This window comes from Prionailurus bengalensis, chromosome E2 (genome assembly GCF_016509475.1).
Source record: "Prionailurus bengalensis isolate Pbe53 chromosome E2, Fcat_Pben_1.1_paternal_pri, whole genome shotgun sequence".
Lineage (NCBI taxonomy): Eukaryota > Metazoa > Chordata > Mammalia > Carnivora > Felidae > Prionailurus > Prionailurus bengalensis.
In genome coordinates this window covers 1,667,519-1,695,047 of record NC_057352.1, presented here as the reverse complement: position 1 = coordinate 1,695,047, position 27,529 = coordinate 1,667,519, and the positions used below count along the sequence as shown (strand labels likewise).

The window sequence follows — 27,529 nt, the reverse complement described above, 5'->3', positions numbered from 1 at the left end:
TTCCTCCTCTGGTCTCTCTTAGGGGACCTTATCTGCACAGTGGCTGTGGCTATGTCTATAGCTGAGCTCCTGGGTCTGTAAGGGTCGACGAAATACTCTACAGAGAATTTGTCCCCACCCCCCCCACCCACCCCCCCCCCCCGGAGGCTCTGGTACCATGCAGTACATTCAGACACTGGGCCCACGTTCGTCCCAAAGCTGTTGTGACTTGCTGTCTCAGTGATGAAGGACTGAGGTTTATCCCCTCATCTCCCATTTCTTCCCATCTGGCCTTCACTTCCGCGCTCCATCAGCCCAGCTGCAACCTTACTACCATGTGGACAAGAATGACGGGACCGCATGCTTCAGTCGTGGCACGTCCTGTGGAGTTAGGACACGTGGGTGACTGAGACATGGGCCCTTCCCTTGAGCTCAGGTGGAAAGTATATTAAACAGGTGGAGTAAAGTAACTCTGGCTGTGACACCAAAGTGTCTGGGAGCCCCGGAAGCATGAGAGAGGGGTTGAAACATGGGGGTGAGAGGACAGGTGTGGAGGGACAGGGTGGCACACGGGCTCAGAGCTTAGAGTTGTGATGGTTGGGATTCCAGCCTGTCTGCACCGTGACCATCGCCAGCCACATGACTTTGGTCCCGTTCCTTGTCCCTGGAGTTCCTTGTCTTTGTGTATAAAATGCGAAGGTGGACGTCGAGCTAAAGTGCACAGAGCCGAGCAGGCCCTGGAACAATGCAGGACCCTCAGGCGGGGCTGGAGTTGGAGGGCGTCTACAGAGGTGACAGCGTGTGTCAAGGCGCAAGACTGAGAGGTGTGGTCTGGAGGAGGGCTGCTGTGGCTGCGGTGGGAAGGGTGGTGGTCAGTGAGGTGGAGTGGGCGGGGCGACATGAGGCACTGGCTTTGTGCCCACTCATTTTGAACTGTCCATCAGACATCTAAGCGGGGACACGGTATCTCACTGGATGTGCGCGCCTGGAGCTCAGGGGAGCATTTGGTCTACGGATACGTGGTGCCGGTGCTCGCCGGCACCGGAAGTGCCCACAGTGAGGCCTACTGGTGCGCTGCCACATGGGCTGTTGCATGCTGGGAAATGTGCGACACTCAGGAAGTGGGTTGGGGGGATGTCTTCTGCGCTCTGGGCATGTGCTTAGTGATTTGTAGGAGGTTTAAGAAAGTGGAAATTTGATCTGAATTGGATGTTATCAGGAAATGGGGTTGGTCCTATGATTGGATATCCTGAAATTTTAAAAATATTTAAATATTTTTGAGAGAGAGAGACAGAGAGTGCAAGCAGGGGAGGGGCAAAGACAGAGGGAGACACAGAATCTGAAGCAGGCTCCAGTCTTGGAGCTGTCAGCGCAGACCCCCAGGCAGGGCTCGAACCCATGAACTGCGAGATCATGACCTAAGCAAACGGAGGACGCTTAACCAACTGAGCCATCCAGGCACCACCCCACTACAATTTTTTTAATGCTTATTTATTTTGAGAGAATGTGAGCAAGGGAAGAGCAGAGAGAGAGGGAGAGAAAGTCCCAAGTAGGCTCCAAGCTGTCAGCACAGAGCCGGGCGCGGGGCTGGAACTCACGAACGATGAGATCATGACCTGAGCCAAAATCAAGAGTTGGGATGCTTAACTGAGTGAGCCAGCCAGGCGCCCCTGAAATATTGTATCTTCAAGGCGGGGGACGGGAGTGGCACTACAGCAGCTGGTGGACAGTGTAGCTGTCACTCAGGTCACACAGGAGAGGGTGGGCACCTGGTCATTTCCATTGTTTGCACAGGGTTCTTGTTTTTGTCCGTGCTCTGACATGGTGACGGCGTGGTTTTTGACCTTATCTCAGTCTGTCATGGTCACTGAGGTCAATGTTCGGTGAACTTGCTCATATCCAACAGGAGAATCCCAGAGTCTAGAGCGGAATGCCAGACCAGCTACTGAGAACACCGTAGCCTGGCCCCCAGGCCTATCCCTTTCCAATCATGACCCCTCCTGCGGCCAATTTCAACCTGTAATACAGATAGAAATTAGCCCCACACAGAGATATCTAGGCAGAGGGAACATTACACACAAAGCTGTGAGTGTGTGAGGATCCTGGGCACTGGAGAGAGTGGAAGTTCAGGGTGGGAGATCTGAGGCCAGGGCCTGGGGACTGGCCCCCCTGAGGGGCTGGTCAGAGAGGCCTCGCACAGGAAGGAAGTTCTGAATGGGAACAGGCTGAGGGCACAGATATCCCGGTGGGGACATTGTTCTCAAGAGCCCGGCTGCTGGTGGGGCCTTAGTGGCACTCAGAGGGCCCCTTAGACGTGACTGGGCTAGAGCGGAGCAAGGGACTTGGGGCTGGTGTGGGCAGTTGGTCAGGGGCACCCAGAGGCAGATGCAGACAGGGCACTCACACCACGGAACCTACACAGTTTGAGCAGACTCCACAGCATCATCACACACACTACCCAAAAGTGTATTGACAGATGTGCACACCCAGGGACACACACGCAGGACACAACATCCTGTGCAGGTGCACACACAGATACCCACCAGGACACAGACACAGGCATATACCCAAAGGTAGACTTATTTATACAGCCACATTGATAGGCACACGTGTCCAAATGGTCACACATGTACAGATGTAGCCATCCAGACAGAGGCACGCACACACGATCTCACTCACACAGACACACAGTCGCACAGACCTTCCCTAATGATAATCAGATCCACATCCTTAGGGATGTGGTCATAAATGTGTAACATCTGCTTCTGCGAGAAAAGGGCATTTGGACTACATAAGTTCATTACAGACTTTACTGATATAAAGGATGTGCGATTTACAGATGATAATAATATATACAGTGGTCTCTATTGTAAGCCTCACATAGCCAATGGATTCTCAAAGAATGCTTCTGTTAATTTTTGCTTTAACTCCTTGATGTGTCAAGATCTGTACAAAGCTTCAACATATTTATGTATTGTAACCAAGCAAATCCAATTCTGCGTGTATACCCAATAGAAATGAGGGCATTTTTCCTCCAAAATATACACAGTTGACCATTGAACGCCACAGATTTGAACTACATGGGTCCATTTATACACGGGGTTGTTGTATGAAACAGTACCGTACTGTGAATGTATTTTTTCTTCTTTATGATTTTCTTAATATCATTTTCATTTCTCTAGCCATATAAAATATGTGCTAACCAACTGTTTATGTTCTCAGTAAGGCTTCCTGTCCATAGCAGACTATTATTTTAGTTAAGTTTCTGGAGAGTCCAAAGTTATATGCGGATTTTCAACGGACCAAGTGTCAGCACACCCAGCCCCCGTGCCGTTCAAGGGTCAGCTGTAGGATTATAGGCTTATAAGCCACTTGATTGATCATAACCAAGAACCCAAAACAACCCACAAAGCTATCAATGGGGACATGCCTAAATAAATTATACGGTCGCAGAATGGAAGAAAACACAGCAATGAAAACTACTGCTTCATGCAACGTGGATGAATCTCTTAGAAAAAGAAGTGGGTGACACTGATACAAGTCAGAGACAAATCAGTATGGGCTGTAACCTCAGCTAGAAGGGTTAAAAAAAAACCAACAGTGAACCTAATATATAGTGAAAAAGGACAGTAATGGTCACCTTTGTGCAGGGCTTTGTTCTAGGACATGTATGGGTGAGGTTTAATGGATGTAGACAGGCAAATACTCATGAAGCCATGCTCCTAACATTTGTCCACTTCATCTTATTGAAATTACACATATAGAAAAAAGATAAATAAAATAAGTACCAGTGCACACCCCACAGAATAAAAAAGCACAGCAAAATTAGAATTCCTATATGAACCTCACAGATTGCAAATCCCATTTTACACCTCAGAGGAATCCTTTATCCAGAAATTTTGCTTTACTAATTCTCTTTCTTTTTTTTTTAATTTTTTTTTCAACATTTATTTATTTTTTTTGGGACAGAGAGAGACAGAGCATGAACGGGGGAGGGGCAGAGAGAGAGGGAGACACAGAATCGGAAACAGGCTCCAGGCTCTGAGCCATCAGCCCAGAGCCTGACATGGGGCTCGAACTCCCGGACTGCGAGATCGTGACCTGGCTGAAGTCGGACACTCAACCGACTGCGCCACCCAGGCGCCCCTAATTCTCTTTCTTTTTAATTCATGGTTTGACACCTTACAAATGTCACTAATCACAGATACATTTTATGCTTGTTGTGAAATCCATATGAATGAAATCATTAGTGTGCTTTTCTCTACTATGGATTTTTTTTCTTTTAGTATTTGCAAGATGAATGTATCACTTGTGAATCATCCGAATGTATCACTTGTTAATTATCCTTTATTTATAATATATGTATTTTAAACTATTCATGTACCTATAGAATTTTATTAAACACATCGCTCAAGAATATGTGGGGATGTCATTTAGTCAAAATATTTACACTTTTTATTATCTTTATTTTATGTTACATGGTTATTTAGTATTTTATAACTTAATTTCCAAACACACCTTTTAATATTTTCCATTTACCTCTGTTGTTGATTGATGTCTTGATTGTTTCCTTGTCTTATTTCACTCCACACAAATCAAAGATATTTTTCATGGTTGTCTATACTGTAAACATTCAGTTTGTACTAAATATAAACATCCTTTACTTGTATGTAAATGTATGTGTCAGGCCAGATTTGTCACTCTTGATGTGTGGATCCATGAGAAACTTAACAATTTTATATCGGCTGTTTCTACTAATTTCTGAGATGGCTGATATAAAAATGCCTGATGCATTTGTGGACTGGTATCTTTATCCTTGCTATTCTCAAACTGGCTTTATGTAATTTAAGTCAGTATCATAAGTTACATACATATTCTGTTATATCTTCTTGGTGATGCTTTCTCACTTAAAATTATTTCTTTCTGATATAAATACATGTTAAGCATGTTTTTGTGTCTTATTTTGTAATAATTATAACAGGTATATTTTTCAAAACCTGTTTCATATATTTATATTTTAGATGTGTCCCTTGTATCCATGTTATTGTTGAATATTTTTAATATATCAAAAATTACTGGCTGATGATCTGAGCATTTACTCCATACTCATTTCATGAGATGGCTCATATATATTTAGGTTTAAATACATTCTCCGTGGATACGTGTGTGCTTTTCTTTGCCTCACTTGTTCTGTACATTTCCTTTTAAAAACTTTCTATAGAGGGGCACCTGGGTGGCTCAGTCAGCTAAGCCTCCAACTTTGGCTCAGGTCATGATCTCACAGTTTGTGAGTTCAAGCCCTACATCAAGCCCTCCCTCCTTGGGAGTCTCTCTCTCTGCCCTGCCCCACTTGCACACATGCATGTGCGTGCACTCTCTCTTTCTCTCTCAAAATAAATTAATTAAAAAATAAAAACTTGCTATTGGTTATTTCTGTACATTTCAATTTTTCCTTCTTCATATTTGTGGGGTGTATACAGTGATTCTGTTTATTAGTATTTAAGCTGAAAATGACAACGCACTTATTTAACACAATAGAGATAAAATCTTTGCTCTCCTGAAAAATATAAGATTTAAATATTAATTTGCTTATCTCAGTTTATGTGCTATTGAGTCTATACATGGCAATCCATCACTCTGTCTTCAAAAAGGAAATATTAATGTCTTATACAGAGAATGTTTGTATTAATCTACAAACACACCCCTCTCATAGATCCTCATTCCTTCTACCATCACAGACCATTCATCTGGGATCACTTTCCTTCAACCTTAAATAGAATCTTAAAAGTGTTCTTTATGTCAGTTTTTTTTTTTCATTGAATTTCTCATGTTTGGTCTCAAATAGTCTTATACTGTTTCTTTGAAGATGCATTTGTTGTATATAGAAACTTGGTGGTGGTTATCTCTCCCACGGTTTCAGTATGTCCTTCTATTGTGTTCTGGATACTAATATTATACTGGGTGTAAGTGGAGACATTGTGTGTATAAGCCATATATAAACATATATAGCTATGAGAGACAGTATTTGGACCTGAGTTGCATAAGACTTCACCCAACAATCCTAACATTGAGATGCAATCGGTAAATGGATGAAGTTTTAATTTTGGTTGTCACATTAACAAGGGCGTAAGAGGGCAAAATGTAGATGATGGATAATAAAATGGGCATCGGTGATCAAATTGATGGGTTGTGCTAGAAATGGTCTAGGTGTTCACCAATACTATTCTTTTGGACTCCTGAGAGGAAAAGTATGTCCTCGCTTCCCTTACACTTAACTTAGGACCATGTTAGTGCTAGGTATGCCATTCAACTTATTTTGAAGTCAATGAGGAAGCACCTTCACCTTTGGCTACTTGAGCTAAACAGGCCAGCTGCTCTGTTTATTATTAAGCTTCCTGGACATTCCGGACTCAACTCCCTGGAGGCCAAAGTAATCCACCTCACTGATATTTCTGCCAAATGGTTCTCTCAGGGAGACCCAAGACCCAAACCTCTGTCATCGTCGAAAAGAATGTTCTCGCACATGATAATTTGGAAGAATTGACCAGAGACACCCAACAATTGACCCCCCAAAAGTAAAAACAACATTGGAAATTTAATAATTGTTGATCTGATAAAAAGAGAGAATTCTTATTTGGACTAAATGACAATATGGCCCTACCAGAAATTCTAAAATTCCCACCATTTACCAATGTACAACTATTGGTCTACTGACAAAATGATAGTGTTTATGAACCAATATTGGTGAGGAAATATTAATGAGGCCACAAAAGTGCCTACTTCACTTGTCCTGTTTGTCCAGTGGTACAAGGAAACGTGTTCATATTGCTCCCACTTTGAACTGCCCAATGGAATATTTGAGGTTTGACGAATGAATTTCATACATCTTTCCCTGTCTCATGGATATAAATATAGTTTAGTCATGGTTTATACGTTGTCTCACTGGACCAAAGCTTTCCCTTGTAGATAGGCCACTGCTTCTTCTGTGGCTAAAACTCTGTTAGAAAAGATTATCCCTACCTGAGAAACACCTCTCAAACATCATGGTGGTTGGGTAACCCATTTTACCCATAACGTGCTTCAACAGTTCTGTTTGGCTGGTTTTATACTTTGATTGTGTGTGTCATCCTCAGTCCTCAGGGTTAGTTGAACACACTAATGGCACTGGTAAGACTCAATAGGCAAAATGTGTAGAGATCTTCTATATACATTGTTCAAAAATATTGCCATCAGTCCTAATTCTCAGATCTCCCACTGTCCACAGATTCTCACCCTTTGAGATAGTCACGGGACTTCTAGTGCACTTGGCCCTGCCTCCTCCGACCCACAGTTGAAAAAGTAGATATCCTTCAAAATTGTAAAGGCCTAATTGCTCAGTAAAGGCACCGAGGGACAAAAGGCCACTGAATTAAGAAAAAACTGACTCTTGATCAGCAATGCTTTCCGAGAAGGATCCTGATCAAAAGGGAGGAATGGGAAAATGAATAAAGGACAACCTCACTAAAATTGAGTTGGGAGGCCAAAAGGAGGAACTCTCACCCAGTACTACTGGAAATCAAGAATTTCCAATTACCAAGACCAACAGAAGAATCAACAGGGAAGAATCATTAACTACAGACCCTAACAGGAAAAGATGTGTACTGCATTTCCTACAAGAAATTGACCACCCCAGCAACTCAAACAAAGAGAAACCACATTCACCCTGAACTCTTGCTTTTCTCCAGTGGACTTGCGTTCAAAACAATCCTTCCCAACTTCCTCTTTCTTCTCCATAAATAAGTTCCTTACTTTTGTTTGCTGAACTAGTCTATGGTTTTTGCAATAGATTACTTGTCCTGAATTGCAATTCTCTGCTCTTTCAGAAGGAACCCATTTTTGCTAGCAAAATAACTGATTTGTTTTTAAGGTCTGCCATATGAAACCATGTTAAGTCCACACCTACTTAAGCCTAAGAGCAGTCTTGATAGTCCTAACTTTTGAATCATATGGCCTGTAGGAATGTGTCCCTTGCACAACAGACCTACCTGTGCTTTGTGAAACCTTCCTATATAAGATTTGTTTTTTTAATAAAATGCACCTCAGGGCACCTGGATTGCTCAGTCTGTTAAGCGTTGGACTTCGGCTCAGGTCATGATCTCCTGGTTCATGAATTCAAGCCCCATGTTGGGCTCTGTACTGACAGCTTAGAGCCTGGAGCCTGCTTCAGATCTGTGTCTCCCTCTCTCTCTGCCCCTCCCCTACTGGTATTCTGTCTCTCTCAAGAATAAATAAGCATTAAAAATTTTTTTTTATTTAAAAATTAAATGCACCTAATGGTATACACATGTGCTTTATGCAAAAATTGTCACCGTTATTTATGATGCTGCTTGCTGACTCAGAGTGGTTGTATTTTGTGTTTGAAAACAAATCACCAGTGATTCTGCAAAGAGGGGTCCCTGACTCCCTCCTACATCAGTATATGTACCAACCTTGTGATGATAACAATAGTAACAATAAGAGCCTGTATTTAACGCTAGGCCCTGTGTTAAGCACTTATCATCTCATTTTCCATGAAGTAGGTTGTAGTACTTTTCCATCTTAGTTATTAAATCTTGGGGGAAGGAGGGAGGTCATAAAAAGAGTTCTACTTCTCCAGGTTACGCTAGGGCCCCTCTCCCAGATATTATATATCAGAAGGTGTCTTTTGGGTCCGATAACTTTGATTTTCAGTAAATTCACAGGTGATGATGTCAGTAAGTTCACAGGTGATGATGTCACCGCCGTCTCAGGGATTTAAATTTGGGAATTAACGAATTGGAGTAACATTTAATGGTACTACACAAAGTCCCCACCAGCGGGACATATTCACTGTTCAATTTAAATCTCAGTCCCCAAAGCTGAGAGGTGAAACAGCTCCCCCAGTATTAAAGACTGGATCACGCGCTGGAGACCTCTGAGGACATGACTTTGCCCCAGGTGACCACAGAAATATGGGTGTATCGCCTTTAAGAGGAGCTTTGGCACTCCAGGACCCTCTTTCCCCCGCATCTTTCTCCTCCTCGAGGCCTCCGCCCCCGGCGGCCAGGGGGTTGCCAGGAAGACCGGGAAAGAGGCCCACTGCCTGGTTGGATGCAGGGCTCCAACTACATTACCCAGAAGTCTGTGCCGCCGCATCGGCGTTGTGCTCAAGACAGCCCAGAAGATGGGCGTTTCCCGCCGCCCGGAGAGGCTGAGGCGGGACTTCCGGCGTCGCCAGCGTGACGTCTTTTGCCTGTGCCGGGACTCTCCACACGGGCCGTTGAGGCCCCGAGTCTGGGGCGGGGCGAGCTTCCCGCGCGGCTCTTCGGAACCGAGCCCGGAAGGACGGTACCGTACGCGCCTTTGTTACTCTCCATGAGCCCCGTCGTGGGACCGGCGGCCTTGCGCGGAGGTGTCGGCTGGAGCTGCGCCCTTCCCGGGGCCTTCCCACACGCGCGCTGCCCTCGGACGCCCCGGCCGCGGTACCCTGAGCTGTGCGCGTTTGTACCCGGGGGAGACGGGCTGGGAGCGCGACAGTCGGCCCGCGGGCATCGTGCCTAGTGGAGCTTTGGGGTTCCGGCTGAGCCCGCAGGGCCTGCCCGCTTTGCCCGCTTCTCACCACCCGGTTCTGCTCACGGGATCCCATGGAGGCTGCGGCGCGGACGGACGGGGCTCAGGTGAGCGGAGGGGCGGCTTGTTCTAGGACCTTCCTCACTTGGCCTTCATCACTCCCTCTGAGTGCAAAGGCGGCGGAGGGCACTCACTCCCCGCGGGTATGTGCCGAGGTTCCGGGTATCAGTATCGGTGGGATGAGGTGTGCAAGGGTTTCCAAGGCGCTGGCACGAATACTTGGAGGTGGAAATGAGTTAGGATTGTCCCGGGAACCGTAGGTCCCTCTTAATCGGGTCAGAGCAGACGGCAGGTGGTCAGGGGTCGGGCCTGGAGTGGCCGCCTGAGGAGCTGGGCCTCTGTTCCAAGGGTGGTGAAAGACGTGGCAGATTTGGAGCAGGAGAGGTGACCCGACCCAGATCTTAACGGGCTCCCTTTGGCTGCTCTCTGGCTGAAAACAGAGCATGGGCATGAGTGGGGAGCCTACCAGTAGTCTGTGAGTGTTGACGGCAGCTGGCCCAGAAAGGCAGCTGTGGAAGTGAGAGATGGTGGTGGATTTTGTATCTGGGCATTTTGTTTTAGGTAATTATATATTTTTGAGAGAGAGATTGAATGCACAAGCAGGGGAGGGACAGAGAGAGAGAATCCCAAGGAGGAGCAGGCTCCTCGGTCTCTGTGGTCTCAGCACAGAGCCCGATCTCACAAGCCGTGAGATAGTGACCTGAGCCGAAATCGGGAGTCTGTCACTTAACTGCCTGAGCCACCCAGGCACCCGTTATATCTGTTTTTTTAACCAGAGTGACCAGATTTTCTTGCGTGAAGGGTGAATAAGAGAAAGGAACGAATTGTGGATTACTCTAAGGTTTTTGTTTTTGTTTTGTGCTTTCTTTACCTGGGAGAATGACGGAGATGCCATCAACTGAGATAGGGAAGCTGATAGCAGGAGTAATTTTCAGTGGTAATATTGAGAGTTAGGCTGTTGTCATGTTTAGCTTAAGAAGTCCCAGAAACTCCTTAATTGAGACATCGAGCTGGATGTGGGTTTTAGTTCTGGGGAAGGGTACTGGTTGAAGAAGTTCAAAAGGTGGTGGCAGGTATGTTGAATGCGGTGGAGCTACGGGTTAAGTTTAGGAGGGAGTATCTTCAGGTCATGGTGGCAATGCAGTTAATGACAAGAAAAGTTGAAACTTGGGACTGAGGACTGGGTCTCTCGCTTAGGCACTGGGTGACAGTGTACCTGTCCCAAAGATACATGAGCACTTCCTGGACACCACGTGCAGAGCAGCATGGGGTGGGAGGTGGTTTGCCCTGTGGGTGCATATGGTGTGATCCAGAAAGTTGGTAGTGGAAGTGGCAGTCCCAGATGGGGAGAAGGGGTGGTTCAAAGAGTGATGTACATGTGAGGAGAAGTGTGAAGTGATGGCATTAAGGTTGTGTCTGGGAGGCATGGTCTGAAGGACACCGGGAGAACTGGCCAGCACGAGTGTTTGGCGCCCTTCGTGCTGGACCCAGAGCTTACCCAGTACCCACCTGCCCGCCTGCCTGGCTCTGCTCTGCACCCAGTGCTCAGAGGGACGTGAGAAGAGAGCAGACACTAGTGGCACCAAGACCTGGTGTCTCCTCTGAGTCGGGAGCTGGGAGGAGAGGGACCGGGGTGGTCGTGTGAGTGGATAGACTGGGGAGTCCTCTTGCCTGTGGCTCAACTGTCCCCCCCATCACAACAGGGCTGTGTGACCTTTGAGGATGTGTTCGTGTACTTCTCGCGGGAGGAGTGGGAGCTCCTTGAGGAGGCTCAGAGACTCCTGTACCGTGATGTGATGCTGGAGAACTTGGCACTTGTGGCCTCATTGGGTAAGTCCCTGTTTTCCTGTTTTATCTGTGAGTATGTAGCAAATTACCCCAAAACTTAGTGTCTTAAAACAGTAAAAATTCACTATTTCAGTTTCAGTGCATCAGGAATCTGGTCACAGCTTTCCTGGATGTTTTTTGCTTAGGCTCTCTTACGAGGTTTCAGTGAAGGAGTCAGCCAGGGCTGTGTTTTCATCCGAAAGCCACTCTCTCGAAGAATCCACTTACAGGCTCACTCATGTGATTGTTCCCAAGAATTAGTTTCTTGTGGCTTATTGAACGTGGGAATTAGTTCCTCTCTGGCTGTTGACCTACAGCCTCCCTCAGTTCTCTGTCCTGGTAGCCTTTCTGTGCTGTGCCTTGTAACATGGAAGCTGCCTCCTCTCTAAGCAAGTGAGCAGAGAGTACCCAAGATGGAATCCAGCCTTTTTCCAACCTGACCTTGAAAGTGACATCCCCTTATTCCGTTCCTTAGAAAATGGGTCGGTCAGTCTAACCTACAGTCCAAGGAAGAGGCTCACACAGGAGGCAGGCATTCTTAGGGCCATCTTAGAGGCTGCCTTCCACAGGCCCTCACATTCACTCCAGTGTCCCTGGGGTTTGGTTCCCCTGTTTCCTAGAGGCATCTCTTTCTGTCCAGCCACCTCAGTGACTCCCTCCCCTGTTTGGGTCCCAGAATAGGTGCTGTGGGTGCCGGGGCTGGGCCATGTGCAGTGTCCCCTCCCCTGCTGAACACTTCCAACACTTTTTGCTCAAAGTCTTGCAGGAACAGGTTAGAGGTTCAGGGACTTTTTAGTCTGCTCAACAGATTCAACATGGCTGTGCGCTTCCTGGCCAGGTATCTGTCCAGATCGACGGTACCTTGGTGTCCCAGGTGCTGCCCTCGCCATCCAGCTGACATTTCCTGGGGCCTGAGTATGCCAGGAATTACAGGCACTGACATGGTCACCGCTCATGAATGTCTCAGGGCTGCTCTGGCAAATCTTTCTTCAACGATTTCCATTTTTAACATTCCATTTTCTTTCTTTTTTTTCTTTTTTTTTAAAGTTTATTTTTATTTTTTGAGAGAGAGATAGAGAACAGGCAGGGGAGGGGCAGAGAGAAAGAGAGGGAGACAGAATCTCAAGCAGGGTCTACACTGTCAGCACAGAGCCCAATGCAGGGCTCGAACTCATGAACCACGAGATCGTGACCCTAGCTGAAATCAAGAGTCAAAGGCTCAACTGACTGAGCCACCCAGGCACCCCTAACGTTTCATTTTCTTCTCTGTGGGGTGGGTCTACCTGGGCCACTCATGTGCCCTGGGTTTTCTTTACAACTTCATCTTCCAGATCCCATGTAGTTGCCCATGGGGAGAGGGGGAGAAAGCCCTGGTGTCTGACGGGGCTGACCTGACTCTAGCCACAGTGAGCGAGACCCATAGGGGGCCTGGCCCTGCAGACTGAGGACCGGAGGAGAGCCATGTCAGTGCTGGGTTCAGGTCAGACTTGCAGCCTACTTCGTGTTGACCAGTGTTTTCTTGCCAGGGCCTATAGCGCTACCTCCTTTCTGCCTTGCCTTCCCCACTCCTGGCACTTTGTGCACTTGTCTCTTCTCTTCTGTCTTCCAGCCCTGACTCTTTCCTCCTTTCTCTGGTGTCCGTGTCTCATTCTTCTCTGTTCCCTCTGCCACACTCTGCAACACTGGCTGCTTTAATGTGCAGTGAGTTGTGCACATCTCCTTAAACAGTCCTTAAGGAGCAGCTACTCACCGCAGTCAGATTTTCCTGGGTCTGGACCCAGCCTTCTGCGCAGAGCCCTCCTGGCACCAGCCGCCAAGGCCCTGCTCCGTGGAGGAGTGAGCTGGAGACCTCTGCTCCCTTTACCATGCACCACCGTCATGCCTGCTACCCATTCTTTCTCCTTACTGTGACTGCTAGAGGCCCAGGACCGACACTGGGCCTGCTGGCTCCAGCGGCAAGTCAGGGCACTCGTTCTTTGGTGCGTCACACACATGGATGTGATGCGGCCGCTGCTGTCCACCAAAGCCCACGTGTACCTCACCGGCCTCTTTTCGCTTTCAGATTGTTGGCGTGAAGCAGACAATGAGGAGACGCCTGAGCAGAACGTTTTTGTCGGCGTGTCGCAGCTCAGGACTCCTGAGTCAGGTCTGTTCGTCCAGAAAGCCCACCCGTGTGAGGTGTGTGATCCACTCTTAAGAGACATTTTGAACTTGGTGGAACGCCAGGGATCACCCCCCTTGCAGAAGCCATACACACGTGGCCCGTGTGGGAGAGGATTCTTACTCCGTGAGGACTTTTACCGGCACCAGAAGCGATGCAGTGGAGAGGATCTCTTTGGAGGGGACGCTGATGGGGCCTCATACGTGAAGAGCTATGCAGTCCACGTGCCAGGGAAACCCTGTACTTGCAGGGAGGAGGGGATGGACTTTCTGGGCAGCTCTGGCCTCTTCCAGTGCCCTACCACCAGCAATGGGATGATTCCGTACAAAAGGACTGAGTGCATGGAATCTTTCCCAGCCGGCTCCAGTGTCGGCAGGCAGCAGACAGACCATGATGGACTGGTGCTCTTCAGTTGCACCGACAGCGAGAAAGCCTTCCTGAACACCTTTACTCTCCTCGGCAGCCAGGTAAGTCAGACTGAAGTAAGACCCTTTCGATGCCCGCCATGTGGAAATATGTCCAAGGAGAAATCAGCTCTTATCAATCACAGAAAAATTCACAGCGGAGAAGCATCGCATGTGTGTAAAGAGTGTGGAAAGGCCTTCATTCACCTGTCTCACCTAAAAATGCACCAGAAATTTCACACTGGAAAAAGACATTACACATGCAGTGAATGTGGGAAGGCCTTCAGCCGCAAAGACACACTTGTTCAGCACCAGAGAGTCCACACTGGAGAAAGGTCTTACGACTGCAGTGAGTGTGGAAAAGCCTATAGCAGAAGCTCCCACCTTGTTCAGCACCAGCGAATTCACACCGGAGAAAGACCTTACAAGTGCAGTGAGTGTGGAAAAGCCTTTAGCCGGAAAGACACACTTGTGCAACACCAGAGGTTTCACACTGGAGAGAGGCCTTACGAGTGCAGTGAGTGTGGGAAGTTCTTTAGCCAAAGCTCCCACCTTATCGAGCACTGGAGAATTCACACTGGGGCAAGGCCTTATGAATGCATTGAATGTGGAAAGTTTTTTAGCCATAACTCAAGCCTCATCAAACATCGGAGAGTCCACACGGGAGCAAGGTCTTACGTGTGCAGCAAATGTGGGAAAGCTTTCAGCTGCAAAGACACGCTTGTTCAGCACCAGATAATTCACACTGGAGCCAGGCCTTACGAGTGCAGCGAGTGTGGGAAAGCCTTTAGCCGTAAAGACACACTTGTGCAGCACCAGAAAATCCACACCGGAGAAAGGCCTTATGAGTGCGGTGAATGTGGGAAATTTTTTAGCCATAGCTCCAACCTTATTGTACACCAGAGAATCCACACTGGAGCGAAGCCTTATGAGTGCACAGAATGTGGAAAGTGCTTCAGCCACAATTCCAGCCTCATTCTACACCAGAGAGTTCACACCGGCGCAAGGCCTTACGTGTGCAGCGAATGTGGAAAAGCCTACATCAGCAGCTCCCACCTTGTTCAGCACAAGAAAGTTCACACTGGAGCCAGACCTTACGAGTGCAGCGAATGTGGGAAATTCTTCAGCCGAAACTCTAGCCTCATTCTCCACCAGAGGGTTCACACTGGAGAAAAGCCTTACGTGTGCAGCGAATGCGGGAAAGCCTACAGCAGAAGTTCCCATCTTGTCCGGCACCAGAGGGTTCACACTGGAGAAAAGCCTCACGAATGCAACAGTTTCGGTGCTCCTTCAGCTACACCTCTTAAACTTGTTTAGCATGAGAAAGTTCACACTGGAGAAAGGCCTTATGAATGCAGAAAATGTGCTGTCTCCTTGTTCGACCTAATAGGACTCACACCAGAGAAAATCTCTGTGAGTACCCTTGGGAGGGAACCACCAGCCATCATTCGTACATGTATCATGAGGACGTTCCCGATAAGAAGCATGTAGGTGGGAAGCTTTCATGAGGTACACTGCACTTTGTAGACTATCCAGGGCTCTTGACAGAGTTCTGTCACTGCCAGTGCCTGTGGCGGAAGCCATCTCTTTGCTGCCAGCTGTCAAGGTCCCCCCGCGAGTGTCAGTCACTCTGATATGCTCAGGGAACGCAGACCCCTGGGCTGTCTCTCCTGTTCCCTGGAGGGAATCATGAGTGTTCTGAGCCCTGTGAGGTGCTCACTTCCTCCCACATGGCTGGATTCTGAGTGGACATGATCGAGCTCTGGCGAAAAGGATTTGAACTGGAGTCTGCTGGGGATTTCCAGACAGGATTTCTCTTCATGAACAATGTTGACTGTAAACACAATAACCAGGACTCCTTCGTCTTGCTTCCACATCACCTGACTTTAGAACTGCTTGCCTCACGCTGCTCTCATCTGCAGTGATACTCGTATGTGTGTGTGTTGGGGGAGGGGGGGTCTCTTTACTGTGTGCAATGGATTGAGAAAAAGTTGGGTTCTTCCAACATGAAGGGAGGAACACCTTTTGTCGGCACCAACTTTATGTGCCTCAGAAGGGTCAACAGGATGGCAGAGAAAAATCTCAGTCTCGGCCTAATTTCCATTGTTGCCCAAGGCTTTGCTAGAAAAGAGTGAAGAGCTTTGGGTGCCTCATCTTGTGGCCTGGAAGGCAAGTTTCCTGTGAGCCCAGAGTTCATTTTGAGGAGGGCATAGTTGGTGTGATAATCCCCAGGGCTTCTGGAAACCATATGAAGTGGGTCTCTTGTTTCTAGGGAATTTCGCATATTCCCCAGGACTTTTCAGGGATTTCTGTCTCCTGGATCAGCCAGTCCCTGATGTCCCCGATATCCAGAATCCCACAGGCAAAGTGTTCTTGCATGGAAGGCCCACAGGGCAAGGCGGGGATCAAAACAGGTACAGAAACACTGAGATAATGGAGTGGAGGTGAATGTGGCAAATGAGAGGATATGTATCTCTTCTCCAGGAGACATCTACAGATGCCCATATGATTGTTGAGGGATGAGAGTGTATAGAACTTCTTAGGATCTTCAGACATCTGTATCTCCTGTGGCCAAGGCTACTGTCAGTGTCTAAAGGTTTGTGGATTCCTGTACCTCCCTGGGCTGTTGAGGTTGTGGCCATCAGTACACAGGCAGGAACCTCAGCACTGACAAAGGAGAGCTCCAAGGATAGGGCTTCTCTGACTCAGCTGGCACTCCTAGTGCCTGAAGTGGGACATGGATTTCACTGCTCTCCAGTTTTTGCTGACATTGAGGCAGGGCTCATCCTCCTAAACTGGGGAGAGGGATGTGGTAGAACCAAAATAGTTGGGAGATGTGACTTTCCGAGAGGGACAGTAAATATGAACTTTATGGGGAACACTTAATTCTCAAAAACTTTGTTGAGGTATGATTGACATGAAATAAACTGCACATATTAAAGTATGAAATGTGTTTCAGAATGTGTATATACGTATGAAACCATCACCACAGTCAAGATAATGAACATACTCAACACAACCCCAACATCCCTTGTATCCCTTTATAATCCTTTTATCGCAGTCTTTTTAATACCCTTTTCCACAATTCATAGGGAACAGCAAGCATTTTCTAGAATTTTATCCTATCCTATGGTATATACTTCCTGGGAATAGGGACTCTAGCCCTTGTCACTATCCATAACTATTTTGGGATTAATCCATCTCATTGTGTGTATCAATAGTTCTTTCATTTGTATTCAGTATTATTCCACTGTATGCATATACCACAGTTGGTTTTTATCCATTCAGCTAGTAATGGGTGTTTGGGTTGTTTCCAGTTTGGGGCCGTTACAAATAAAGCTGCTCTAAGATGTGTACAAGTTATCGGTTAATAACATTTCATTAGATAGATATAGCACAGTTTACTCACCTACTGAAGGACTTCCTTGTTGCTTCCAAGTTTGACAATTATGAGAAGCCTGCAATATGTATTTGTGTGTAGGTTTTGTGTGGATGTAAGTTTCCAGTTCTTGGGTTCAAGCCAAGGAGTGTGATTTCCTGGATCATACAATAAGAGTATGTTTAGATTTGTAAGAAACAGTCTTCCAAAGTGGCTGCCCCATTTTGCACCCCCACCAGCAGTGAATGAGAGTTTCTGTTGCTCCGCGTCCTCATCAGCATCTGGTGGTGTCAGTGTTTTGGAATTCATCCATTCTAGCAGGTGTGTAATGGTGTGGCGTTGTTGCTTTCATGTGGAATTCCTTAATGACGTGTAAGTATCATTTTCATATTCCTTTAACACTGTTTTTTGCCGAGCAGAATTTTAATTTTAATCAAGTCCAAATCACCCAGTTTTTCTTTCAAGGATTGTCTTTTTAGTGTTGTATAAAAAGGCATTGCCAAATCCAAGATTCAGTGTCCAGTGTTATCATCCTATAGGTGTTCTGTGGTTTTGTGTTTTGCATTTAGGTCTGTTATCCATTTTGAGAAAATATTTGTGCAAGTATAAATTCTATATCTCGATCATTTTCTTAAACATCAGGATGTCTAGGGGCTCCTGGGTGGCTCGGTCGGTTAAGCATCCCACTTTGGCTCGGGTCATGATTTCGCGGTTCATGGGTTCAGGCCCTGCGTCGGGCTCTGTGCTGACAGCTCAGAGCCTGGAGCCTGCTTCCTATTCTGTGTCTCTGTCTCTTTCTCTGCCCCTCTCCCGCTCATGCGCATGCTCTCTTTCTCTCTCTCTCAAAAATAAACAAACGTTAAAAAAATGAAGGTATCTAGTAGTTCCAGCACCATTTGGTGAAAAGACTACCCTTTTTCTACTGAATTGCCTTCGTTCCTCTTTCAACAATCAGTTGACTGTGTTTCTGCTGATCTGTTTCTAGACTCTCTTCCAATTTTTTTCCATCCATTAGAATCATGTGGGCATGGGGTGTGTTCTTTGGGGGAAGGGTCTTGTTCATATGGTATAATCCATTCATTGATATTCAGATGTCAAACTAACCTTGCATTTCCTGGGACAAATCCCACCTGGTCATGATGTACAGTCCTTTGTATTCATTACCACATCAGTTTTCTGATACTTTGTTAATGTATTTTGCATCTATATTGATGAGAGATAAAGTTTGGAGATTTCTTGTCATAGCTCTGTGTGACTTTGCTATCAGAGGAATCCTGATCTCGTAGAAAAATATGGGAATGTTGTCTCCTTTATTTTCTGGAAGAATGGAAGAGTTTTTGAAAGATTAGGGATATTTCTTTAACTATTTGCTAGAACTCCTTAGTGAAGGCACTTGAGCCTGCAGTTTTCTTTTGGGAAGACTTTCAATCGATTTCAGTCAAAATTTACTTAGTATAGTCCTATATAGATTTTCTACTTGTGTCAGTTTGGGATAATTGGTGTCCTTTTAGGAATTCTTCCATTTCAACTAAATTGTCATAATTTGGGAGGATAATGGTTTTTATAATATTCCCTTAGGATACTTTTAATGTCTGTAGGGTCAGTAGTGTTTTCAGTCCCACTGTAGTTAATTTTTTTCTTTGCCTATCTAAAGTTTTGTCAATTTCATTGATCTTTTGAACCAATTTTTTGTTTCATTTTTAAAAAATTAAAAAAAAATTTTTTTAACGTTTTATTTATTTTTGAGACAGAGCATGAACAGGGGAGGGTCAGAGAGAGGGAGACACAGAATCTGAAACAGGCTCCAGGCTCTGAGCTGTCAGCACAGAGCCCGACGCAGGGCTCGAACTCACGGACCACGAGATCATGACCTGAGCTGAAGTCAGCCGCTTAACCGACTGAGCCACCCAGGTGCCCTAAAAAAATTTTTTTCAAATGTTTATTTGTTTTTGAGAGACAGACCGTGTGAGCTGGAGAGGGGCGGAGAGAGAGGGAGACACAGAATTTGCAGCAGGTTCCAGGCTCTGAGCTGTCAGCACAGAGCCTGATGTGGGGCTCGAACTCATAGACCGTGAGATCATGACCTGAGCCAAAGTAGGACACTTAACTAACTGAGCCACTCAGGCGCCCCTCATTTATTTTTTTAATTGAAGAGTAATTGACATACAATATATTAGTTTCAGGTGTACAATATACATATTCAGTATTCATATACATTACAAAATGGTCACCACAAGTGTAGTTACAAACGTCATTGTACAATGTTGTTAAAATGCTACTGACTGTATTCCCTATGCTCTAGATTGCCTCCTGTGTTTATTTATTTTATAACAAGAAGATTGTACCTCTTAATCCTCTTGCCTGTTTCATCTGTCCTCACCCCCTTTCTGTCTGACAGCCATCAGTTTGTTCTCTGTATCTATGAGTCTCTTTCTGTTTTGTTTGTTCATTTGTTTTGATTTTTAGATTCCACATATAAGTGAAATCATACGGTATTTTTCTTTGTGTGACTTATGTCACTTAGCATAGTACTGTCTAGGTCCATCGTGTCACAGATGGCAAGATTTCATTCTTTTTTATGGCTGAGTAATAATGTATTTCTCTCCATATAGATAGGTGGATAGATAGCTATAGATACTCATATAGGGAGATCATTAGATAGATAGTGATAGATAGATGTATATCTTCACACACATACCACATCTTTATCCATTCGTCCATCAGTGGACATCCAGTGTGCCTCCATACCTTGGCTATTGTAAACAATGTTGTGATGAACGTAGGGAAGCATATGTCTTTGAAGTCGTGCTTTCACTTTCTTCAGATAACCTAGAAGAGGAATTGCCAGACTATATGGTATTTCTGTTTATGATTTTTTAAGGAAGTTTCATACAGTTTTCCGTAGTGGCTGTACCAATTTACATTCCTAGTAGTGCACCAGTGTTCCCTTTTCTCCACATCCTTGCCAATACTTCTTTCTTATCTTTTTGATAATAGGTATTCTGACAGGTGTGAGTTGATCTCATTGTGGTTTTGATTTGCATTTCCCGGGTGGTTAGTGGTGTTGAGCATCTTTTTATATGCCTGTTGTCTGTCATCTTTGGAAAAACGTCTTCAGGTCCTCTGCCCATTTGTAAATCAGGTTGTTGTTGTTGTTTGATAGTGAATTTTATGAGTTCTTCATGTGTTTTGGATGTTAACCCCTTATTAGATATATAATTTGTAAATATCTTCTCCCACTCCGTAGGTTACCTTTTTGTTGTTGATGGTTTCCTTTGCTGTGCAAAAGCTTTTTAGTTTGGTCTCTCTCTTTTTTTTATATTTTTTAATGTTTATTTATTTTTGAGAGAGACAAAGCCAGAGCGCGAGCTGGGAGAGGCAGAGAGCACAGGAGACACAGAATCCAAAGGACGCTCCAGGCTCTGAGCTGTCAGCACAGACCCCGACCCGGGCTCACAAACCGTGAGATCATGACCTGAGCTAAACTCAGATGCTTAACTGACTGAGCCACCCAGGTGCCCCAAGTTTGGTGTCTTATTGATATTTGCTTTTGTTGTCCTTGCTTGAGGAGACCATTAAAAAACATACCGCTAAGACCAGTGTCAGCAAGCTCACTGCCTATGTTTTCTTCAAAGAGTTTTATAGTTTCAGGTCTTATATTTAAGTCTTTAGCCCATTTTGAGTTTAGTTTTGTATACAGTATAATAAGGTGGTCCAATTTCATTCTTTTTCATGTAGCTGTCCAGTTTTCCCAACACCATTTATTAAATAGGCTGTCTTGTCTTCATTCTCTGTTCTTGTCTTCTTTGTCATAGATTAATTGACTATATAAGTGTGGGTTTATTTCTGTGGTCTCTATTCTGTTTCATTGACCTATGTGTCTGTTGTTGTGTCAGTACCATATTATTTTGACCACTTTAGCTTTGTACTATAGTTTGAAGTTTGGGAACATCGTATCTCCAGCTTGGGTCTTTTTCAAGATTGCTTGGCTATTTGGGATCTTTTATGGTTCCATGCAAGTTTGAGGATTATTCTGTGAAAAATACCATTGGTATTTTCATATGGATTGCATTGAATCTGTAGATTGCTTTGAGTAGTATGGACATTTTAACAATGTTAATTCTTCTAACCCATGAGCATGGATTATATTTCCATTTATTTGTATTGTCTTTAACTTCTTTTATCGGTGTCTTGATAGTTTTTAGAGTATAGGCTTTTCATCTCCTTGGTTAAATTTATTATTTTATTCTTTTTGATGCAATTGTAAATGAGATTATTTTCTTTCTGATAGTTTTTATTAGTGTATACAAATGCAACATATTTCCGTATATTGATTATGTATCTTGCAAGTTTACCGATTTCATTTATTAGTTTACTAGTTTTCGGGTGGAGGTTTTGCGGTTTTCTGTATGCAGTTTGCCATCTGACATACTGACAGATTTACTTTCTTTCCAATTTGCATGCCTCTTATTTCTTTTTCTTGTGCAATTGCTGTGGCTAGGACTTCCAATACTACTTGACTAAAAGTGGCAAGAGTGGACATCCTTGTCTAGTGCCTGATCTTAGAGAAAAAGCTTTCAACTTTTTACTGTTCAGTATGATGTTAGCTGTGGGTTTGTCATCTATAGCCTTTAATATGTTGAGGTACATTTCCTCTACATTTACTTAGTTGGGAGTTTTTGTCATAAATAGATGCTGAACTTTGTCAAAAGCTTTTTCTGCACCTATGAGATGATCATAGGATTTCTGTCCCTTACTTTGTTAATGTGGTGTATCATGTTGATTGATTTGCTGATACTAAACCCTCCTTGCATCCCACTTGATCATGGTGCATGATCCTTTTAAGTTATTGTTGAATTTGGTTTGTTAATATTTTGTTGAGGACTTTTGCATGTATGATCATCAGAGATATTGGCCTATAATTGTCTTTTTTGTAGTGTTTTTGTCTGTTTTAGTTATCAGGGTTTTGTGTGTCTATGTTTCTAATTTCAGTGAATTTTGTTCTAATCTTTATTATTTTCTTTTTTATCCTTGGTTTGGGGTTAGTTTGGTCTTATTTTCTTATTTTTTTTTTAAACATAGAAGCTTAGGTTATTGACATCTTCTTTTGTAATAAGCTGCTTAAAGTTACACATTTACCTCTAATCATTTACTTTAGCTGTGTCACATTGATTTTTACATGTAGCATTTTTACCTTTATCTAGCTCAGGATATTTATGTCTTTTAAAAATCCGTTGTAATTTCTCCATTTACTGATAGGATATTTGATAATATATGGTTTAAGAAGTTCCTATTAAATTTGCAGGGCTGCTATCACAGAGCAGGAAGAATGCTTTTAATTTTTCAGTCAAGGGCCCAAATGTTATAATTAAGGTTTGAAATGGGGGAAATCTATTGGCTATTGTAGATATCTTACATTCTGAGGAAGAGACCAAGCAAAGCTGTCAGTGTTTAATGTAGAAGGAGTAACCCCCGTTATCAGTCAGGAATTGGTGAGGATGACCATTGGTATCAGTGCTTAAGGCAGGCTCTCAGGCACTTTTTCCTTCCTCAGAGCACCCTCATTGACAGTGCTGACTTGAGGGTATTTTCTTTTTTTTTTTTTTTATTTTTTTTTTCAACGTTTATTTATTTTTGGGACAGAGAGAGACAGAGCATGAACGGGGGAGGGACAGAGAGAGAGGGAGACACAGAATCAGAAACAGGCTCCAGGCTCTGAGCCATCAGCCCAGAGCCTGACGCGGGGCTCGAACTCCCGGACCGCGAGATCGTGACCTGGCTGAAGTGGGACGCTTAACCGACTGCGCCACCCAGGCGCCCCGAGGGTATTTTCTTTGTCTTGGGTTTTGTTTCATAAGATAGGACAACCTTTTTTTCCAGTGTTCATTCTATTTACGGTATCTACAAGTGACTTTGTCAGTAGATGGTTGATTGGGAAGTGGGCCATCAGCTGTTTGACCCACAGAGACACGATTTACATCAGGTCCTGTCTTGTTTTTATTCTAAAGCCCTTTCAAAATGGACTGTTGTAGTTCAGCTAAAGGGACTATTTATTATTCTAATTTCTGTTTTCAGATTAGGTCTCTAACTTTAAGTTTAATGCCATTGATAAAATGACATCGTTTTACATTAGCTGTTACGTCACCACCGTAACTCCCAAATGTTGTAAGAAGGTATTTTTCTAGTCTGTATTGAAAATCTATAGCTTCATCTTTTTCAAATAATTTTGGCTCAATGATTAAATTACTGTATCATCGACTTTTGTTATAAATACTTCAGGTATGGGTTTTAGGAGACTTGGACCTCCTTTTCTGGCCATTTCATGACCCTTTGAAACAGGACTCCTGTTACTCCTTATACACCGTATAAGTTAGGTGACCTTGGTTTCTAAGCACTGTAAAGAATTCTAAGTTCTAAAAAAAAAAAAAAAGCTAAATTCTTTTATGAATAGTTGGTGGTCTTATTTGGGTCAGAGGGAATCTTTAGTTTTACCTCTTAATTCCGCTCAAGTCCAAGGCTTAAATTTTATAGCTTCCTGCACGCCTGACTCATGGGAAGGGTGGATGTTTAGCAGTAGCTGGCATTTGGGGTTTTCAGGGAGTTGTTGGGAAAATGTGTGGGCCCTGGACAAAGGGGACAGGAGGGGGAAGAGGTGCCAAAGGAGAGAAATCAGAAGGATAAGGGGGAAGGGAGAGCTGGATATGGGGAAGCAACTGGAGAACAAGGAGGGAGGATTTACGAAGGGAATGAGTCTCCTTTGCTACTGCTGAAGTTCGTCAAATTGCTCATTAGTTTTGCCCAAAGAATCTTTTAGTGATGCAACTTTTTTTTTTAATTTTTTTTTAAACATTTTTATTTATTTTTGAGACAGAGAGACAGCATGAACGGGGGAGGGTCACAGAGAGAGGGAGACACAGAATCTGAAACAGGCTCCAGGCTCTGAGCTGTCAGCACAGAGCCTGACGTGGGGCTCGAACTCACGGACTGTGAGATCATGACCTGAGCCGAAGTCCGACACTCAACCGACCAAGCCACCCAGGCGCCCCTAGTGATGCAACTTTTGAGTCAGATTTTATTTGGAGGCATCTGCATACTCATAAAAACAACACAGTCCGTTGGGCCTGAGAAGTCTTGTTAACACATCAAATGTCCCCCCACAGTGACCACTGAAGGCCCAAATTCCCCATGGTGCAGTTACAGTATTTAGAAAGATAGGCTCAAGAATTAGGATTGGAATAGGAATGCATATAAAATGCAGGGGTTTTTGATGGGAGAGGAGAGGATTTAGACCTAGAGCACCCTATGAGAGCAGACAATGGCTGGTAGGAGTAGAATACTTGTGGACATCTAACCCTCAACCTAATGATTGGCTGCTTTAAACCACAGGCTCACAATCTGTGCCCCTGGCATGTAGATAACCAGAGAGAATTCTTTCTCTAGATTATAGTCCAGCTCTCAATACAAAAAAAAAAAAAAAAAAAAAAAAAAAAAAAGCTGTAAGGAGACCACACTTGCTTGCTTTATTGGTTACCCGCAGCAAAGTTTATCTAGATAGTTGCCAGTACAATGGGATCTGCAAACACACTGCACGCTGGTCTGTGAGGCTGGCTTGAACCACAGGCTTGCCAACAATATGGCAATGCCTGTGTTCTACCCTATGATTCAACTTATTAGGACAACAAACTTTTAGCACAGAATTTAAAAAATCGCTCAAAAGACAGCAAAAAGGTATGAAGAGGAATTGCCTGATCCACCAAGGATCCCAAACCGGTGGGAACCAACAACAAAACCCAGGTATCAAACAGAATGAAAAGCCCAGAAACTCAACCCAAAGAGAGCAGATTTCCCAAATCTTCAAGGATTTGACTTGCCCTTAACAAGGTGCAAGGGACAAATATGTGGTATGGCACTGGGGAGGAGGCTGGGATCTGCTAGGACCAGCAACGCAGAGCAGATCTCAGCAGGACTTTCATGATAAACATCCTAGATGAAACAGCTTCTGCAGTGAGCACATCCAGTTTACCCTGTTCCTCTGTCCATCAAATATTGACTAGTGAGACACATGTTCCGCAGAAGTGTGAGCTGGGGGACTAATCACGATATACAATGTGGAAGCTCTTACAACCTCTCCTGTAATTGTTTTCTTAATCTAAATTTCTCTGAAAATTTTTTCACTCACTTTGATATTAGTTGAACTCATACAGCCCTCATGCTTAACTGTGAATAATGTTGATTTACATCTATCCATTTTCCGTATTAAATGAACAATTGCATATCATACAAAGACCTTGAAGAGGCTTCTCACCACATTTAATACATATCCGCTCTTCAGGAAATTCATCACAAAATTTATGCTTGCATTTGGGCATTTTTGTATTCAGTATACACCCAAAAGTGGGTAATAGCAACTTGGGCAAGAACAGAAAACCTTGCCTTCTCAATCTCAAAGTCCGTGCCAACTTTTGTCGTTCATAAGTCCAAACTCATAACTAAGTGTATGTTACAAACAGGCTGAACCCTTGAAAGGTTTGCAAACCTGTGAATTAACAATGAATTTCACTCGGTATGCAATGCAAAAAAAAAAAAAAAAGAAAAAGAAAAAGAATTTTCTATGTGCCTGCAAGGGAGAGCTTCTAGTCACCTCAAAGAAAACCAGAGCTGCTCTCATCTAGTTTTTGGTAAGTCTGGCATTCAGGAATTGGTAGACTTTCAGAAACAGGCGTGTTTAAGAACTGATGGGCTCTTCAGTTGTGACTGTGGTACCTACTGTTGACCAACTTTCAGAAGCAGGGTCACTGAAGGGAGGCCCTTGGTGATGGACTGCTGCCCGTGCCGGGGGCTGTCACTGATTGGCTGTCTTTCAGGACTGGGGCTTGAACGGATTGACTGAATTTTGGAAGCTCAGAATGATCAATGATCTACTAATTTTCAGAAGCTGAGTTGCTGGGGTGAGGCTGTTGTTGACTGGCTGGCATTCAGAGGTCATCTGAAGTTATTTCTAATAAACTTTGGTTTCTTGTTCACGACTTTGGAATTTGGCCAAAGAACACTCTTTTCCTTCCCTGAATATGAAAAATAAGCACTCCAAATCTTAGTCCCCTCTTTGGTTCTTCCTCAGCTAAACAGCAGGAGAGACCCTAGGCCATTTTCCAGAAGGTCACTTATGGGGCTTTGATTTTGAGCTAAGGTTGCCACTAAGTAATTTAACTGCCAATTACAGTGCGAAAAATAGCTATAACTGCTGACTTTTTGTAACGTATTGTAAAAAAGCTAAGTACGGAATATGTGTGGCATCCTGACAGCATTGACACAGGACAAAGGACGTGTGCTGTATACACAGCCACAGGCAATTCTATCCCTTTTGTATGCCACACACTATTGTACCTGCAACCCTTTATGTGCTCGTTGAACATTTGCAGATCAGTAAATACACAACAGCACAACTTCCCCATTCCTTTTTACCTTTGTGGCAACTCTTTTTCAATATTGTGTTTTCCTCTCCCTACAGGCTGTAAATGCACAATATTTTCAAATATTAAAAATCGGGGCACCTGGGAAGTTCATTTGGTTAAGTATCCGACCTGGGCTCAGGTCCTGATTGTGGGGAATATGCTTAGGAATCCCCTGAGCCTGCACTGATGGGTTAACAAGGCATAAAGAATTACAAAGCCAAAGGATGCTCACACCCAAGTTTGGGTAAACAAAATTAAATAGGTATAGAGGGGGCAGGGCAAAGACTCCAGTATAGAACAAAGGTATACGAGGTAAACAAGATCAGGTATTCAGGGTGAAAACTGCCCCCCTATTTAGTACTACAGCAGAAAGCTGCTTTCACAGGAAGGAAGTAGCAAATTAGGTGAACAGGTAAATAGGGCTATAGACCACTGCAGGGCAAAGTTGTCCAGAGCGGAGCTAATTAATGAAAGAAAGGTGCCTTGTTAACCCGGAGGTTACACATTCTATCTGTCTTATCCCCTAGGCTACCTAAGATAAACAGACACAGCGCCTCGTGTCTGCGGTTAACAACCATCTGCCTGTTGCGAGGATTTTGTTATATATTGACCCAAACCCCTAACACCGTATATCTTCAAACCCCCCTTTCCCTCACGCCCATATGTTAATGTTCACAGATTTATGGTCTCTTTGCGCACG

General features: G+C 44.4%; 1 protein-coding gene across 1 annotated transcript; it reads left to right on the top strand.

Annotated features, from left to right (window-relative positions):
* Positions 1 to 9,220: 9,220 nt before the first annotated feature.
* Positions 9,221 to 16,942, top strand: ZNF304 (zinc finger protein 304). The gene is made up of 3 exons (XM_043600058.1): positions 9,221 to 9,653; positions 11,310 to 11,436; positions 13,496 to 16,942. The coding sequence occupies exons 1-3, from the start codon at positions 9,621 to 9,623 to the stop codon at positions 15,313 to 15,315; spliced, it is 1,980 nt and encodes a 659-aa protein (XP_043455993.1). The 5' UTR covers positions 9,221 to 9,620; the 3' UTR covers positions 15,316 to 16,942.
* Positions 16,943 to 27,529: the final 10,587 nt, after the last annotated feature.

Excerpts from the sequence above, each read along its gene's own strand:
- ZNF304 (XM_043600058.1), top strand. The coding sequence starts at position 9,621 with ATGGAGGCTGCGGCGCGGACGGACGGGGCTCAG. Across the intron at positions 9,654-11,309 it reads CGCGGACGGACGGGGCTCAG|GGCTGTGTGACCTTTGAGGA; the intron begins GTGAGCGGAGGG and ends CCATCACAACAG. Across the intron at positions 11,437-13,495 it reads GGCACTTGTGGCCTCATTGG|ATTGTTGGCGTGAAGCAGAC; the intron begins GTAAGTCCCTGT and ends TTTCGCTTTCAG.